Raw genomic sequence first — 15,985 nt, 5'->3', positions numbered from 1 at the left:
AGAGAGAGTCAGCGCTGCGGGTCAGCCGAGCCTAGACCTCTGTGGGGTTAGGAGCAGGGCTGTGCGTGCGTCTCGGCCGCATGAGGTCTAACGCCCGCTTCCATTGCTTTCCAGAAGACACATGGAGCTCCTACTGTCTGTCATCCCTGGCTGCCCAAAATATTTGCACAAGCAAATTGCACTGCCCTGTGGCACCTGAGCAGGTGGACCTGGCCGGGTCCCTGGGCAGCGTGTCCTGCTGCTCCCTGCTGCGGGGCTTGGCCTCAGGGCGGTCCACGCCCCTGCTCCCGGCCCCCGTGTGCAACCCCAACAAGGCCGTTTTCACAGTAGACGCCAAGACCACAGAGGTACGTGCTTCAGTGTGTGCCCAGTCACAAGTCTGGGGCCTGTGCCTTCAGCCAGAACCTCAAAGAGAGTGTTGAGCGTTTTAGGTGCAGTTAAAAAACCGGCTGGTTTTACCTGTGTAGTAGCAAGAGGGATGTGAATTTGGGGGCCTCAGTAGGAATCAGTAACAGCTGACTGGATGCTCTCAAGGCAGAGGCAGGAAGGATGGCTGTGCCCTGGTGTCTCCTGCCCGCTGTCCGTCCTTGTTTCCCTGCAGCTGAGACACTGGAGCCCCAAGGGCGGCTCTGCTGGGAGACCGCCGACAGCGGACCATCACGGGGGCGTGAGGTGTCTGGGCCATCCCTGCCGGTGCCTGGGCCGCCTTCCCGCCGCCTGCTCCTTGGCCGCTCCCGGGAGCTGGAGGAGCAGCCATGACGCTCGTGCCCCCTCCTCTCTGCCACCCTCAGATCCTGGTTGCCAACGACAAGGCCTGCCAGCTCCTGGGGTACAGCAGCCATGACCTGATCGGCCAGAAGCTCACACGGTTCTTCCTGAAGCCGGACTCTGATGTGGTGGAGGCGCTCAGCGAGGAGCACGTGGAGGCCGATGGCCGTGCCGCCGTCGTGTTTGGCACAGTGGTGAGTGCTGGCCTCTTGGCCGCTGGCCCTGGTGTGGGGAGCAGCTGGAGGCGGGGTGCGTCGTGGAAACAGGAGCGGGGTCGTGCTGGCCTGGCATGAGGGCAGCAGGAGCGTCCTGGGAGGAGCTCGGCCAGCGTGTGCGACCCTGCAGGGCTCCGCCTCAGCTCCCAAACGTGTAGCGCGATTCTGCCGTCTTCCCAGCTGGCTCTCCACGTCTGTGGTGCGGAGGGGCTGGCCTGATCGGAAGGCTCCCTGGAGCCGGATCCTCCCGGTGTGCGTCCAGCCCGGACATGGATGGGTGAGCTGCACGTTAGACGCTGAGCCCTGAGCCTCAGGCAGCAGGGAGGATAGGTGGACTTGGGGGTGGAGAGCTCCGTGGTGGATCACATGCTCGGTGTGTTCCAGGTCCTGGGTTCGATCCCCAGTGCCTCCGTTAAAGAAAAATAGAACGTATAGGATCAACTACATCCAAAAAATTACCCGTCTAAGAGCCCAACTTCCTAGAAAAAGAAAATGAAGACATTCAGCACGTCTTGGTGTCTTTTCCTTAAGAAACCATAGATCCTGCTGTTTTTCCCCTGCTGTCTTACTGTGAAGCTGAGGGTGGAAAAACCTGCTCTTCTGATAAGCGTTCCCTCAGAGATCATGAGGTTAAGCGCCGGAAACCTCGTTTGTACTTTAGTTGATTTCTGAGGCGTGAGGCAGGTGAGCCGAGGTCCAGGGTACCCTGGAGCCTGGGCTCTGGCAGGTGGGAGCCTGTCTGCGCCTGCAGGTGGACGTCGTGAGCCGCGGTGGGGAGAAGGTGCCGGTCTCCGTGTGGATGAAGAGGGTGAGGCAGGAGCACAGCCTCTGCTGCGTGGTGGTGCTGGAGCCTGTGGAGCGGGTCTCGGCCTGGGTGGCCTTCCAGAGCGACGTGAGTGTGTCTGGTTTCTCCACGGCCTCTGCCCCCACCGTGTGCCTTTGGGCAGGAGGAGCCTGGGGTTCTGGAGAGTGTGCTCTCAGCCGCTCTTTCCTGTTGTGCGCCCTTGGGTGAGGAGCCCCATCTCCTCGTGCCTGTTCCTTCACCTGTAAAAGCGGGATCTGATTGTGACTGCTGATTGGATTGTTTCACACTTCAGTGAGACAGTGCCAGTCACCCCCCAGAGTGGCGGCTGACACGCAGCAGCACACACATGCCAGCCAGGGTGCGGTGCGGTTGCTGTAGTGAGCAGGCCTCTAGAAGGAGCCTCGGGAAGTTGGTGTCTAGAGACACCTGTCAGGAGCGGGGAGATGGTGTTCTGAGCAAGGTTTGTCTGTGTCCCTCTCACACCTCAGATGGAGAGTGGTGTTACAGCCTTGCTTTCAGCTTGCAGTTGCAGTTCAGTGCAGTTGACAGCTGAAGTGCAGGAGACTCATTACAATGCTTCAACCACTGGCTTTTCCTCCAAGGGCACCGTGACGTCCTGCGACAATCCCTTTGCGCACCTGCTCGGGTACGCCTCTGGGGAGGAAGTGGTCGGGCAGCTCATTACAGACCTGATCCCTTCCGTGCAGCTCCCCACTCCCAGCGAGCACATCCCCAAGGTAGGACCCCGACCCTCTGCTCCGCATGGCTGTGCCCGGGGCCTGTGGCTGCTGGAGGCTGTTCATCTGGTGATGGTCGGGTTCTTAGACCCGAATCCACGACCTGGAGGCAGAGGCCCAGGTTCCTGAGAGTAGGAGTGTCACAACACGCAGGGACACAATGGGACTGGGTCTGCTTAGAGCCCTTGGGCCACTGGAGTCTTGACCAGGGGCCAGAGCCTACGCGGCCCCCTGACTGGCTGCTGACCTCTGGGTGCTCTGTCCATCCCCTGCCCCAGCCTCCTCAGCTCCACCTCCACCCACGAAGCCAAGTCCTTGCACCATGCTTCTCTGCTCTGAAGACCTGGGTTGTCTCCGGTTTCCTGAGCAACCCTGGACTGGAGGGAGGCACACCAGACTGTGCGTTACACAGTCCCCTCAGTCCTCTCCTGGGGCACCTGCTGAGGTCTGTTTACTGAGAAGTGTGGCGGCCGTGAGGAGCAGGGAGAGTTGGCGGCTGGCAGGTCTCCGCTCAGGCAGGCTGCGGTCAGATACAGAAGGGTTGGTCGGCAGCTCTGGGGGTAGTGGAGCCTGGGGCTGGACGTTCTGTCATCAGCCGGATCCTCCCAGTTCCCAGGTTCCCTGTTTCCCAATTAGTGTGCAGCCTTCACACGAGTGATTACACTGCTGTGAAGTCACCCCTGGCGACCTGCAGGGTCAGACTGATGGTCAGTTTTTGGCTAAAGTTGGCTTTGCTGCTGCAAGAAATAGGAGACTCTTTCAGGACATCTGTGGGCACTCCCTGGCTCTCCCACTGGCCTTAGGCTGAGAGCTGTACGCGCTGAGCTGGTCCTTCGGTATTTTCAAGCTTTTGAGCTTGGCAGCCTCTCTCCCTACCCACTTGTTCTCTTTATGTCCTTTTTGCCATCCAGACCCCTAGCTCCTTGGTCCCCAAAGCTGTGGGTGCATCAGTTGGTATGACCACTTTAGAGGACTTGTTTGGCAGCATCTGCTGACTCTGAACATAAGCAAGCTTCAGGCCCACCCTAGGCATGCATCCAAAGGAGGTGTGCACCAGGCAGGCCGTGTAAGCGTGTTCCCAGCAGCCTGAGCTGGAGCCGCCTGACGCCCCAGCAGCAGATAGAGGCAGACACTTCCTCTCATTCCTCGCAGGGCTCACTGGGCCTCAGGTCCCAGCCTGCACGCTTGCTGCAGGGAGCCTGGGGTCTTGAGTTCTGACCCCATTCAGGGCGCAGTGCTGGTGTGGTGGGAGCTACGCCACGTTCAGGCCACATCTACGATACAGGCCCCTGCAGGTCCTGTGCCTTTGGGTGGGCCCTTAAGAAAGGGGCAGGCAGGATTGGGTGAAGGGCGTGGACACACAGCCTGGTGTGCCTCCCTCCAGGCCAGGGTTGCTTGGGAAACCGGAGACAATCCAGGTCTTTAGAGCAGAGAAGCATGGTGCAAGGACTTGGCTTCGTGGGTGGAGGTGGAGCTGAGGAGGCTGGGGTGGGGGATGGACAAACCACCCAGAGGTCAGCAGCCACTAGAACCACTGCCCCCAGGCTGGAGGAGAGGGCAGGGTGGGGGTCTGGGGCTCCGTGGTCCAGGCTGAGAGCTGGAGGCACTCGCTGACACTCCTCCCTGCAGGGTCGGCACAGAAGACAGCCCGGTCCTGGAGTGTTTCCTGATGGCCCTGTGTGTGCTGTCCTCGGGCCATCCTGGGGTGGGGCCCAGCCATGGCTCCTGGTCGGGCTCTACGCACCTGGGGGCAAAGAGGGTCACGGGGAGATGGAGGAGGGGGAGCAGTGTGGAGAGCTGGGTGCTCCGGGGGCCCAGGGGGTGGACTTAGATCTGAAGCTGTGAAGCCTCAAAACTCGGGCCAGAGAGGCACTGCGGTCAGCTCAGCGCACGTCCTCTTTCAGAACCTCGAAATTCAGAGGTCTGTCGGGAGAGCCAGGGATGGCACCACCTTCCCCCTGAGCCTGAAGCTGAAGTTGGAGCCCAGCAGTGAGGACGCAGATGACAGCACGGCAGCCCCCGCCGGGGGCTACTCCGCGTCCGTCTGGGTGTTCTCCACCATCAGTGGGCTCATCACGCTTCTGCCGGACGGGACCATCTACGGCATCAACCGCAGCTTTGCGCTGACGCTGTTTGGTTACGGGGAGGCCGCGCTCCTGGGCAAGGTGGGGGCCGGGGCACCCAGGGCCAGGCCACCCCATCACAGCCGCACTCCTGCCTCTCCTGGCCCAGCTCCCAGCTTTGCCCCGGGACCGCAGGCCCAGCGAGGGTCCCCTGCTCAGGACCCCACTCCTCCCACTGTGCCTGCCTCTCTGGACCCCACAGTGGGAGACCACCTCCAGAGCCCCTGGTGCCGTGCCCACGCCCTCCGGGAGAGGGAGGGAGCACTCACCTCAAAGCCTGTCCGAAGCAAGCAGAGTCTGGTCTGAGCTACTGGACCAGGGCACACGTCACAGCTGTTGGGTCTGCTCCGCACCCCTGGGCTGGGCTTGTCCATACCTCCTCCTGCGAACGACTGGGGGCCGTTGTGGGTCAGAGCCAAGGACGGTGTTTCTATAACCTTCTTCCTTGGATTAGGCTGGGTTCTGAGGGCAGCCTTGGAGTGCCCTTCCTTGAGTGGTCCCAGCAGTCCTCCCTGAGGAGGGGGCACGGGCCCCCACTTGATGGGGTCTTGCGGGAGGGAGAAGCTGCCGTGTGGTGCGTCGCTCTTGACACTCAAGTGGCCCCCACCCTCTTCCCCTTGCTCGGCTGGCCAGGCACCTCGATGTGGGTTCAGGTCCCGCATTGCCCACGGCTTTTCACCTAGTGCCCTGCTCCCCACAGGCCGTGTCCCCTGTGGTCACTGCTGTGGACCCTGCAGCCTGTACGGCCGGCCAGGGCTTCAGCCTCTTTAGAGGCCCCCCAAACTGGTCCCTCTCTGTTCTCTAGTAGAAATACTAAGAAGCAAGTAAGCTGAATTTTAGTTAAATTATGTCAACCGTAGTTCAGCTGAAGTCAATGAAAACGCAGTTGGGGTAATTTCTGGACAAGGGCTTCCCTGGGGAAGAACGCTGGGGGCCTGGGTCCTGTCAGGGAGTGCGTGGACCTAGTTTCCGGGTGTGCTAAGACACGGGAACAATTTAGGATTTCCAGGTTGCGTGTCAGAGGGGCTCGGGCCTGCCGAGAGGAGTTTGACCTGGGATCTGTCCTAACCTCGTCCAGAGACTTGGTCATGTCATTTCCCTTCTCTGCCTAGAAGGGACGATGGGGTGGTCCTGTGGGTCAGTGAGGAGTCTCTCCAGGTTCAGAAATGTCGCTTCTGTTTCCTAGAATATCACTTTCCTGATTCCTGGTTTCTACCGCTGCATGGACCTTGCCTATGGCAGTTCCTTACCACTGCTGGACCTGGCCGACTGCCCAGACACTGGCACCCAGAGTGGGCCTGGAGGGACGACTGGGGATGCCCAGGAGGGCTGGAGCCCTGCCAGTGCAGCTGAGGGTGAGACCTGGCCTCCGTCTCCCGGTACACCTGCGGCCTCCCAGCCCCACCAGCCCCCACCCTCTATGGGAGATGGGCTGGAGCTCGGGGGTGTGGGCGTGATTGCGTGGGTTTGGTGTTCTGTTACTCGTGGGCCTTCAGTGTTCCCGGGGTGGGATGCTTGTGTGTGGGTCTTGCCCCCGTATTAGCACAGAGGGGAGGATGCACTCCCCCAGGTAAGTCACCGCTCCTGCGTCCAGGACGCCAGTAGCTGAGTGGTGTCGTCTTTTGTGAGGAAATCTGTGTAGCTTTACGTAGCTTAAGACAGTGTTGACGTAGCACGGCAGACTCATCCCTGAGTTAAGTAGTCCTGGCAGGGTTTGTCTATTTAGTTATGCTTATTCCCAGTGCTTTCAACTTAACATTTAAAGTCATCCCGACAAATGCCCGAGAGCCATTTTGTGAGCGCGGTAGGCGCAGTGCATGTCCCAGCGGGGCCCAGAGCAGAGTGCAGCTGAAGCTCTGCACTCCAGTGCCCTGAGGCCTCCCTTCCCTTGAGGAGGAGTGGGGGAGTCCCCCAGGCTGTCACCTGAGGGCAGGACCGTGGAATAGACACAGGTACTACAAGGGTGTGACTGTACCGTGTCCCACTGGGGGGTCAGCATTTATGTCAGCTTTTCAGCTTCCCGCGTGGGGAAGCACAGCTCTTGTCCCTCAGCGTCCTCCTGGGGCGTTAGGAGCTGGATTGTGGCACTGTGTTCTGAAGGGTTAAAGGGCGCTTTGTAGGCTGCTGACTCTCTTTGAATGACCACTTTGCTTAGCATGGGGCTTCCTTCCTTGTATCTGGGTTTTTCTGTCTGTAAAAACCCTCCTTTTCAAGTTTTTCTTGTCTGTCACTGATTATATTCCCGCTCCTCTTTTCCAGAATTCCAAATTCCTCCTGGTGTGTGTGTGTAATACATGTTCTTTGTAGAAAACAGAGGGGGTTTTCACAAAGGTTCTGCCCCTCATTGTCTCCTCAGGGTGGGGTCATGGCGTGTTTGTGGGTGCAGGGTGTAGCCCGCCTGCTGCCATCAGCCAGGGACTGGGTTCTGAGAGCCGCCCTACTCCTGGTGCTATCTCCTGAGGGCAGTCCCCCTCCGCTGACCCGTGTGCCTGTGGTGCTGGGCCCTGTGGGCAGACAGCAGCTGAGGGGAGGCAGGGGACGCAGAATCGCGGGCGTGAGGTGTAGGAGGGGACCCGTGCTTCAGGGGGAAAGCGGAGCTGGGGAGGGTGTGCAGACTCAGCTCCATGGGCCAGAAGGAGGCAGGGGCAGCGTTCTGGATGAGGGAGCGGAGCCAGGTGTGGCTGGGAGGCAGCGGCCCCGGGGGAGGAGCAGCCATCTGGCCCAGGACCTTCGGTTTTCGCCTGGAGTCAGGGCGGGACTCCGGGGACTGTCGGCAGACGAGGGACACATCTGACTCCACAGTTGGTGGGATGGTGCCAGTCAAGTGTGGGGCCCACGATGGAGCAGGGACAGCCCAGGACCGGGTGTCTGTGGTGGGGCGAGGGGAGGTCGCTCCGACACCTGCTGTGGATGCGGGGCTGGAGGCATGTCTGAGATCAGGTGAGGTCTCCTCTCGCGCCTGCTCAGGAGCCTTGGGGAGAGGAGACGGTTTGCAGCGGGTGTGCTGGCAGGTGGGAGACTGTTTTTTGCTGTTGTTGCTAGAGCCGAGGGCGGACACTGAGACCCTGAAGCTGGTGGGGAGCCCCGGCAGTCCCCCCAGGGCTCAGGCCCACTCCGATGCTGGAGGCCGCCTCCCCTCCTCGCTCCAGACAACGAGGCCCGGGCTGGGGTAAGTCCTGTGGGAGGTGCAGGTGCACCAAAGGGGAAGTGGGGAGGGGGAGGTGCACCTGGAAGCCGTCCGTGCTCAGCGAGGACAGTGGTGACGCCTGCTCCTGCCCCTCATGATGGCAGTGCTACTCCTGTGTGACCGGCCAGGCCCTCAGCCACTGTGAGACGGGCCCTGTTTTATGGAAAAGGAGGCACCTAGATAGGCCCCTGGGAGCTGATGTGAGCGTGGTTTTCTCATTTTGAAAATCATCTGAATCTGTTTGCTGTGTGTTTTTAAAGGACAGGGTATTCTATTTAGAGAAGAGGATGTGCGTATTAAAATTTTGGAAAATTTGGAAAAGTAGAAATAAAAAGTCCACTTGCTCAGTGATCACAGTCCTACTGTGCATAGCATTGTGGTGTGTTTTCAGCCAGTTTCTTGTAAGTGCGAGCAGTGCAGACGCGTGTGCTCCGGCACAGTGGGACGACCCCGTGCGCTGTCCGGAATGTGCGTGCACACCTAGACACACAGCCACGTGCATCTCCAGGACCTTCTCTGCAGCGCTGCCTCCAGACAACACTGCGCAGCAGCACTGGTTTGCAGGATGGTGCCTGTCATTGGCTTCGACTCCCTGGCTTTTTCCTCCTTAACTTTCCGTGGTCTGGGCGGCATGACTGCCGGCCCTCCTTGCCGTGGGCTCACCAGCACTGCGGGAGGCCCAGCCCCGAGGGCACGTGCCCACTGGCTGTCTTGGCAGCGGTGCGTTCTGAGGAAGCCTCTGTGCTGTGGACAGAATTTATTCTCTGGGTCGCAACTGTGCAACGACGAGGGCCCACTAGACACGCTGCCTCCCGCGGTTGCTGACCTCACAGTTCTGGGTGTTGGGTTTGCGTCCCTCGTGGGGTCCGGTTACTGTCTTCCTGCCTTTGCTTTCTCGTTGACTTAGCAAACCTTGGGAGACTTGGAGGCTTGTCCCTGAGAACTAGGTTCTTGGCAGGAAAGTAGGCGAAAGCAGAGGGGAGAGCAGGGCTGGGCGGTGGCGGGGGCAGACGGGACGCGTGGGGACTATGTTGGGGGCACTGTCAGTGCTTCCTCCCAAGTGCTCTCTAACCTCCCGTGACCCGGGAGCTCAGTGTCTGTAGCTGGTTGATGATGGAGCTGAGGGGTTTGGGAGGCTGTAGCTCAGGTGTGGAGGCCCTGAGTGAAGTACCCAGAAAGCCTGGTGGGGTCTCAGGTCCCTGGGGGCGGCTCATGGCTGCCTGTGGACTTGGGCAATGGAGGAGGGGAGGGAGGGACGACAGGGGCTTCCCTGCTCTAAAAGGCTCTCCCGGATGCCAGTCCCTCTGCCACCACCTCAGCTTGGCTGGCACTGAGTGTTGCAGGAACCTCTGGCGGCTGGGAGGCGTGGAGACTGGGACGGTGCAGAGCTGCCCCAGGGCCAATGCCGGAGGGGCTGCCCACCCTGCTTGGCGAGGGGAGTGAGACCCTCCCCCTCATCTGCTGACCCTGCAGAGGCCATGCAGCTTCCTGAGACTCGCTCAGGGCTGGTCTCCTGGCCTGGGCTGGATGGATAGAGGTAGAGAAAAGAAGACGTAGTGAGAGACACAGGTCATTTGTGTGGCTGCAGCAGACCTCCCCCAGTCCTTAGTTCACTCCTCTGTGGCGTTGGTCCTCGAGTTGGGTCCTTCCTCTCCTGCACCTCTTTATAAGCCTCTGGTCTGACACCAGGTCACGACACAATTGGCCCTGACTGGGCCTTGGGCAGACACCGGACCTGCGCTCAACAATGTCTGCAGAGTGAGTGCCACGGTAGCTGGGGCCACGGAGGGGAGTCTGGACTTGGGTCCTCGGCCCCGCAGGTCACTTGGTGGGTTGTGGTGGCCTCTTCCTTGGTGGTTCGCCGGCGCTGAGTGCACTGGGGGCTTCATGTTCCTGCTCTCAGGAACCCAGGGCTTGGGCTTTTCCAGCCTTCTTCTCCTTCCCGTGCGCTGGCCTCTCCGAGCTGGGTGATCTGATGGTGTTCAGAGCCCATCACTCTACTGTAGGCAGTGTCCAAAATCCATGCAAACCCCTCCTCTGCTTTCTTCCCACATCTCGCACCTGGCGGGTAGGAAGAGGCTGGCCGCACAGCTGTCAGGGGTCCCACTCACCACACAGCGAGAATGCTGACCAAAGCCATGAGCAGAGCATCCTAGGCACTCAGTGGCCTTCTTGCGTAAGTCATTTATGCAAAGGTGGATTTATTTGGAGAATACGTGAGTTGGTGCTTCATTTTTTAACTTTTAGAACAAAGTCAGGCCTCTTTTTTTCTGTCGTCGTAAGTTTATGGTGTCTCAAATTGAGGGGGAGTCCATGAGATCTCTTCTTTTGACCGTCCTGTGGCTTCCAAGTAACCATTTCATCTGTATTATAATCCCCAGGGTGGACAGCATCTCAGAAGGAAGTCCGCCAGCCCCTGGCCAACATTTGTCGCCTGAGGACCAGCAGAATATCCCAGAAGGAAGCCCACTAGCCCAGGAACAGTTGTTGCGTGAGATCCAGTGGAACACACTGGCAGGAAGCCCGCCAGCTGGTGGCCAGCGGTCGTGGGCAGAGCGCCAGCAACCCGCAGCAGTGTGCAGCTTCACACAGGACCTTTTGGGAGGAAGCAGGTTGGACCCAGTGGACACAAAACCATTTGCTTCACATGCAGATTCTGAAGCTCCAGTCCTGACTGCGGACAGGAGCGGCGCCACTGAAACGTGTGGCCCGTGTCAGGAGGCACAGCTGGGACGCAGGCACTCAGGCAGTGCCAGCACTCCAAGCACTCGCGCCGATGCCCCCGAGGCCAGGCCCCAGGCCGCGGGTCAGCCGGCAGGGGAGGGCCTCCTGCATGGCGCTGGATGCAGGGTAGAGTGCGGTGGGCAGCAGGGAGGCCGGGGGTTGGCCCGCAGTGCCCCTGGGACGGTGCAACTCTCGTCCTCGACGCCTTCTCTGGATGAGCTGTGGCTGGGGATGAGGGAGGACCGGGAGGAGCTGCAGACGTGCTTAGTTAAGGAGCAGCTGTCTGTGTCGGGCTTCGCGGGACCCCTGGACGTCTCCCACGCCAAGCTCGGCCCGGCGGAGCAGCCCCCGCCCTCTGCCTCCGTGTCCTTGTGTGACCTGGGAGGCACAGCCCTGTGTGGTGGCCGCTCGGGCAGCTCCTCGGCCTGCTACGCCCGAGCCACAGACCTCCCGGGCGTCCTGGAGGCCCCGGAGGCTGACGAGAATTCCTTCTCCTGGAACCTCAAGGAGCTCTTTCTCAGCGAACAGACAGAGCGCACCTCCTTGAGCTGTTCCTGTACTACGTCTGAGCCCGGGTGGACACCCTCCCCTTCGCTGGTGGGCTCTGACGTGGATGTGGGCGTCTTGCATGGGCCGAGGTCAGATGTCCTGGACGATAGGGAGCTGCTACTGCTGACCGGCACCTATTTCCATCTCGGTGAAGGCTGGCGCTTCCGTGAGAGCTGCCTGGGCCTCGGTGGGACAGGACCTTCTGAGACCTGCTTGGTGTCCTCAGAGCACTGTGAAGTGAGTGGCAGAGAGAGCCCGGGCTGCGTCCCTCCCGTGTCGGGAGCCAGCTCCGAGGACACATGCCCATTAGAGGAGCCCAGGCTGACCCTCCAGGTCACCTCCACGCCCGTGAGCAGGGACGGCTCAGTGATGCTCGGGGCTGCCAGCCTGCAGCCTGAGATCCAGGAGGGCACCTACGTGGGGAGCTGCTACCACCAGGACGGCTCAGAGCTGAGTACGTGTCGGGGGTGCGTCCCTGTCTCCCTGGAGCACAGCAGTGGGTGGGGGCTGGTGTGTGAGAGGGCTTCACGCCAGGAACAGTTTGGGCCGAAGTGCTGTATCGTGGGGAGTAGAGGACCCGAAGTTACAGTTTACCTCTTGAAAGTCAGGATCACAGTGCATGTGCTGGGGGTGGGCAGCCTGAGCAAGGTGCCGGCCCCTCCGTGCCCTGCAGCAGGGGCCAGGCTCCCGTTGGCCAGGACCTCGGCGGCCACACCAGGAGGGGCTCAGTGGTGCTCCGAGTCCGCAGCATCCCCAGTCTGGAGGGCTGTGATCGGGCCCCGTCACTAGTCCCCACTCTGGGTGCCGTGACTGGGGCCGGTCACCCAGCCCTTTACTTCCCCAGTTTCCCAGCAGGTGCATGTGTTCCAGCCAGTTGTTTCCTCATTGCTGATTTCATGGTGTTGATTACCAGGGCTTTCCCTCGAACGTAAAATACTTACATAAGTAATACATGTTATTTGCGGAAATATCATGAAATATAAGCAAAAAGAAGAAAATGAAATCATCTGTAAACCCCTTTGCCAGAAAAAAGATAAGCATGTTTGTGTTATTGGAGGCTGTGTAAAAACGCACCCACGTGCGTGAAGCTCCAGGAGCGTGCCGGGTCAGCTTGTGCAGTTAAGTGGCATGTGCTCTGTGCATGTGCGTGTGGCCTCCCTGAGGCAGACTCCTCTGTGCAGGGCGTTGGGTGCAGGTTTTCCAGGCTTGTCCGAGTTGGCAGCTGGTTGCAGTTCTCTCCCTTGGCCTCTGGCTGCCTGGTGGATGGGCTGGGCTGCTGGTCCCACGCCCAGCAGAGGGGGCGCTGCTGCCAGCCTCAGCCTTTCCCCTCTCCAGGCTTGGGCGCCTCTGCCCCTGCCCCGGGCACTCTGCGTGGGCTCTGTGCTGCTCTGGGGCTTTTTTCATCAGCAAACTGCTGGTGAAACCAGTGGGAATGTCCGTTCTCTCCTCAGGTGTGCAGTTTGAAGTGAAGCGGGTGGAGCTCCAGGGCTCAGCGACCCTGTTCTGCTGCTGGCTGGTGAAAGACCTCTTGCATGGCCGGGACTCGGCCCTACGGACCCGCCTGCTCCTGGCCAGCCTGCCCGGCTCTGCCCACACCACGTGGGAGCTGCCTAGATCCCGCCTGGGGGAAGTTGGTATCTGCCGTCAGCCTGTGCCCTGTATCCGCCCTTCTGTGCAGAAAATGTCTCCCAGTTAGCCTCTCTTTCTCCATTTTCTCTGGGATGGGAAGGGGGTCTATTTGTGGCTTTTAACACTGCCTTTTAACAGCCTTCTAAGAATTAAACCACACGGAGGGTTTTAAATCTGCGTGTGCCCCGTGTGCAGCATGGGGTCCAGGGGTGTGCCAGGATGGACTGGCGAGTCGAGGCCCCTGGTGGGCCTTGTGGAGAGCGGGTCTCAGGCTGGGGACTCTGTGGGCACAGGCGGGGCCTAAGGGGCCACGCAGGGCATGTGTGCTGCTGTCCCTGCAGGAGGGTGCACAGCTGCTGGGGCCACTCGCCCGCCTGCTGCGGTCCCCTCTCCTTCAGTGCGTTTCGTGTGGTCCCTCAGACCTGCTTTTGCAGTCGCAGGTGCTTGGAGCCAGACCTTGGTTTGAGGAGCTCCCCAAGGCTGTGGAGCTGGAGGGGCTGGCGGCCTGCGAGGGCGCCTACTCCCGCAAGTACAGCACGCTCAGCCCGGTCGGCAGCGGGGCCTTCGGCTTTGTGTGGACGGCAGTGGACAAGGAGGCGAATAAGGAGGTACTCGGCTCCCAGCGGGGTTGGGGTCTGCATCCTGGGAGGCAGGCTCCCTGGCCGCGCACACCACCCCTGGCCACCCTGCTTGGTGGGCTTTGTCCCTTGCCCTGTAACACACCAGGGCTGGCGTCCTGTGGGCTTCAGATCAAGACCCGCAGGGCTCTGTCCTCGGCCTCGGGTTGTGGCTATTCTGACACACTCCTCTTCCAAGTAAGCCTTAGACCTGCTGCCTCTCCCTCCCAGATCCTGCTGGGGTTAGATTGTAGTTGCTTGGGCATTTTGTGATCCGGGGGAACTGGCACGCCTGTCCCTGCAAACCCCGTGGGCCCCCCAAGGGTCCCCATGCCTGGCCTGCCGATTCCTGGGAGGGCCAGCGTGGGACCCGTTCACCATGGTGTTTTTCAGTCACTTCTGGAATTTACCAGAGCTGCTGGCTTGAGTTGATACACCTTGCATCTGTATCAAGGTCTTACTGGTTTTACTAATTTTTCAGTGGATCCTTCTGATTTGCTAGACAGCAACCCCTCCTCTGCTGAGAATGACGGTTCTGTTTTCTGTTAACTACGTCCCATTGCTTTTCTTTTCCTTCTCTGCTGTCCCCTGGGCTCAGACCCGCAGAGCCGTGCCCGCAACAGGTAGGCTCCCCGACCGCCTGCTGGCCCTCGTCAGTCCCGGCGGCTCCTCCTATTTCTTGATGGAGACCTTTTGTTCGAGAAGCTCTCATTTTATTTTCTGCTCACTAAAATTTTTTTTTAAAGAATGAGTGTTGCGCTCTGTCAAACACCTTTTCCATGTTGGTCGAAATGCTTGCATCTCATTTCCTTTATTAACAAATGGGTGTCATCAATCAGCTTGCATTCACAGGATCCATCCTTCTCTGTGTTGTAACGTTCTTTCAATGCGTTGTTGAATTTTATTTTGGGGGGTTAATTTATGTTTATATGTAAGTTTTCTTTCTTTTTTCCTGTCCGTTAGGTGGGCTGCAGAGCCAGCAGCATTGGCAGCACGTAAGGGCCTGTGTGGTGCTGTCTGCACTCTTCTCTGCGGCGACCCGAGTTCCCTGCTGTCCTCACTCTTGTGTTCGCTCCCTCTTCTCTTTGCTTGACTTATCAAAGAATTGTCTATTTTATTCATCGAATATTTGTTTTGTTTTAATTTCCGTTCTCATACTTTCTGTGAGTTGATTTTGCTATTTTTCTAGCTTATCGGATTGCATGTGTTATTTTGAAAGCTGTCACTTAATGATAAAAGCCTGTGCAGTGTTCATTTCCCGAGGGCACTCGGCCGCCTTCTGGAGGTTCCTGCTGCCATTGCCGTTAATCTGGGCATGTCTTCCCACTCGTGGTTTGGGTCAGGAGTCCGATAGGCCGTTGGGTTTGTTCAGAGCGTTACCCCAGGGAAGAGGACAGCCCCCCCAGAACTCCCTTTAGGGACCTGGGTCAGTTTGAATATTCTCGGGCCTACAAATCATTGAGTAAAGCAGCCAACCAAAAAGTCAGCTTCCAAGCAGGTTCTCGTCCTTGGGACGATGGATTTGGGGGGTGCTGCCATCTTAGCAGCGTCAGTTCTTCCGTCCCAGAGCACGGACGTCTGTCCGTTTGTTCGGGTCTGTGGCTCTTCACAGTGCTGTAGTCTTCAGCGTGGAGTCCTGTCCTGCCTTGTTGGCTCTCTGCCTTCATACCCAGCGCCTTCGCTTTCCTGCGAGGTTTTCACGTGCTGGGATGAAGGGCGCACGGGCATTCTACTTTGGACCCCGGCGTGTGTTGAGTGTGTTTCCCCGCGCATTTCATGGTGGTGGGCCCTTGTCTCTCGGAGCTTTTTGGACCCCGTGTCTGTTGTCGTCTGCCATTATTCTGAATTGAATTTTGCTGCTAGCAACCTGATTTTTTTTCTTTCTGCTTTTTAAAAAGTCTTTGGCATTCAGAAATTTCACCAGAATGTATTTTCGTGTGTGTTCTCTGCTCTTGCTCGACACACTGTGAGACTGATCTGGGTGTTTAGCGCTATTCCGTCCTTTTGTTCTGTTCATTCTTTCCCCGGAAGCTCATCCTGGGCACGTGGAGGTGGGGGCTGCCCTCCTGGCCTCCTCCCTCGGCCCCGCGGCTGGGCGGGCAGCTCGCTTCAGGCACGCGGACTTGAGCTCAGGCGTCTGCGCTGCACTCAGCCTGGCCCCGCCGTCCTGCCGGCCGTGGTTCCCTGGGGCTTCAGCCCTGATGCCGCGCCGTCCTCCTGCCTTCCCTCTCAGCTCTCACCTGCCCGGTCCAATTACCGTGACCCTGCGCTCAAGGGCTCCTCAGTGTGTCCACTGGTTGCCACCAGCGCTGGCTCCCAGCCCGACCATCGGGAGGGTTACTGGGAGGGCACGTGGGTGTTGCAGGAGCCCCTGAGCCCGTCTTCTGCTCCCGCCCGGCCCTCGAGCTGCCTCTCACCCCTCAGGCCGCCTGCCCCAGGCCGAGGCCGTGCCCCAGAACCTTCCCTTCCCTTACTCTGCCCGAAGTGCCCTCCCCCTCAGGGAACCCTCCTGGCCCCATGATCCCTACCTCCCCGGCCTCACCTTCTTCGTGGCCTTCCCTCTCCCTGACCCACAGGGCATCCTGGGCATCATCCGTCTCCTGGCAGGAGCTGAGCTCCGTGAGGGCGGGG

General features: G+C 59.5%; 1 protein-coding gene across 6 annotated transcripts in view; it reads left to right on the top strand.

Annotated features, from left to right (window-relative positions):
* PASK (PAS domain containing serine/threonine kinase) overlaps positions 1–15,985 on the top strand; it is a 37,182-nt gene that overhangs the window by 11,280 nt on the left and 9,917 nt on the right. For 5 of the 6 annotated variants that reach the window (XM_072962016.1, XM_072962013.1, XM_072962017.1 and 2 more), the window contains 10 exons: positions 115–347; positions 792–962; positions 1,735–1,875; positions 2,391–2,525; positions 4,430–4,690; positions 5,835–6,027; positions 7,691–7,817; positions 10,217–11,562; positions 12,560–12,738; positions 13,172–13,345. In XM_072962016.1, the coding sequence (XP_072818117.1) occupies positions 115–347; positions 792–962; positions 1,735–1,875; positions 2,391–2,525; positions 4,430–4,690; positions 5,835–6,027; positions 7,691–7,817; positions 10,217–11,562; positions 12,560–12,738; positions 13,172–13,345 (2,960 nt within the window). The remainder of the gene's footprint in view (positions 1–114; positions 348–791; positions 963–1,734; positions 1,876–2,390; positions 2,526–4,429; positions 4,691–5,834; positions 6,028–7,690; positions 7,818–10,216; positions 11,563–12,559; positions 12,739–13,171; positions 13,346–15,985) is intronic. The other variant, XM_072962012.1, reaches the window with a different exon arrangement.

This window comes from Vicugna pacos, chromosome 5 (genome assembly GCF_048564905.1).
Source record: "Vicugna pacos chromosome 5, VicPac4, whole genome shotgun sequence".
Lineage (NCBI taxonomy): Eukaryota > Metazoa > Chordata > Mammalia > Artiodactyla > Camelidae > Vicugna > Vicugna pacos.
The sequence above is the reverse complement of the archived record's forward strand: the minus strand, read 5'-3'. Positions and strand labels throughout refer to the sequence as shown.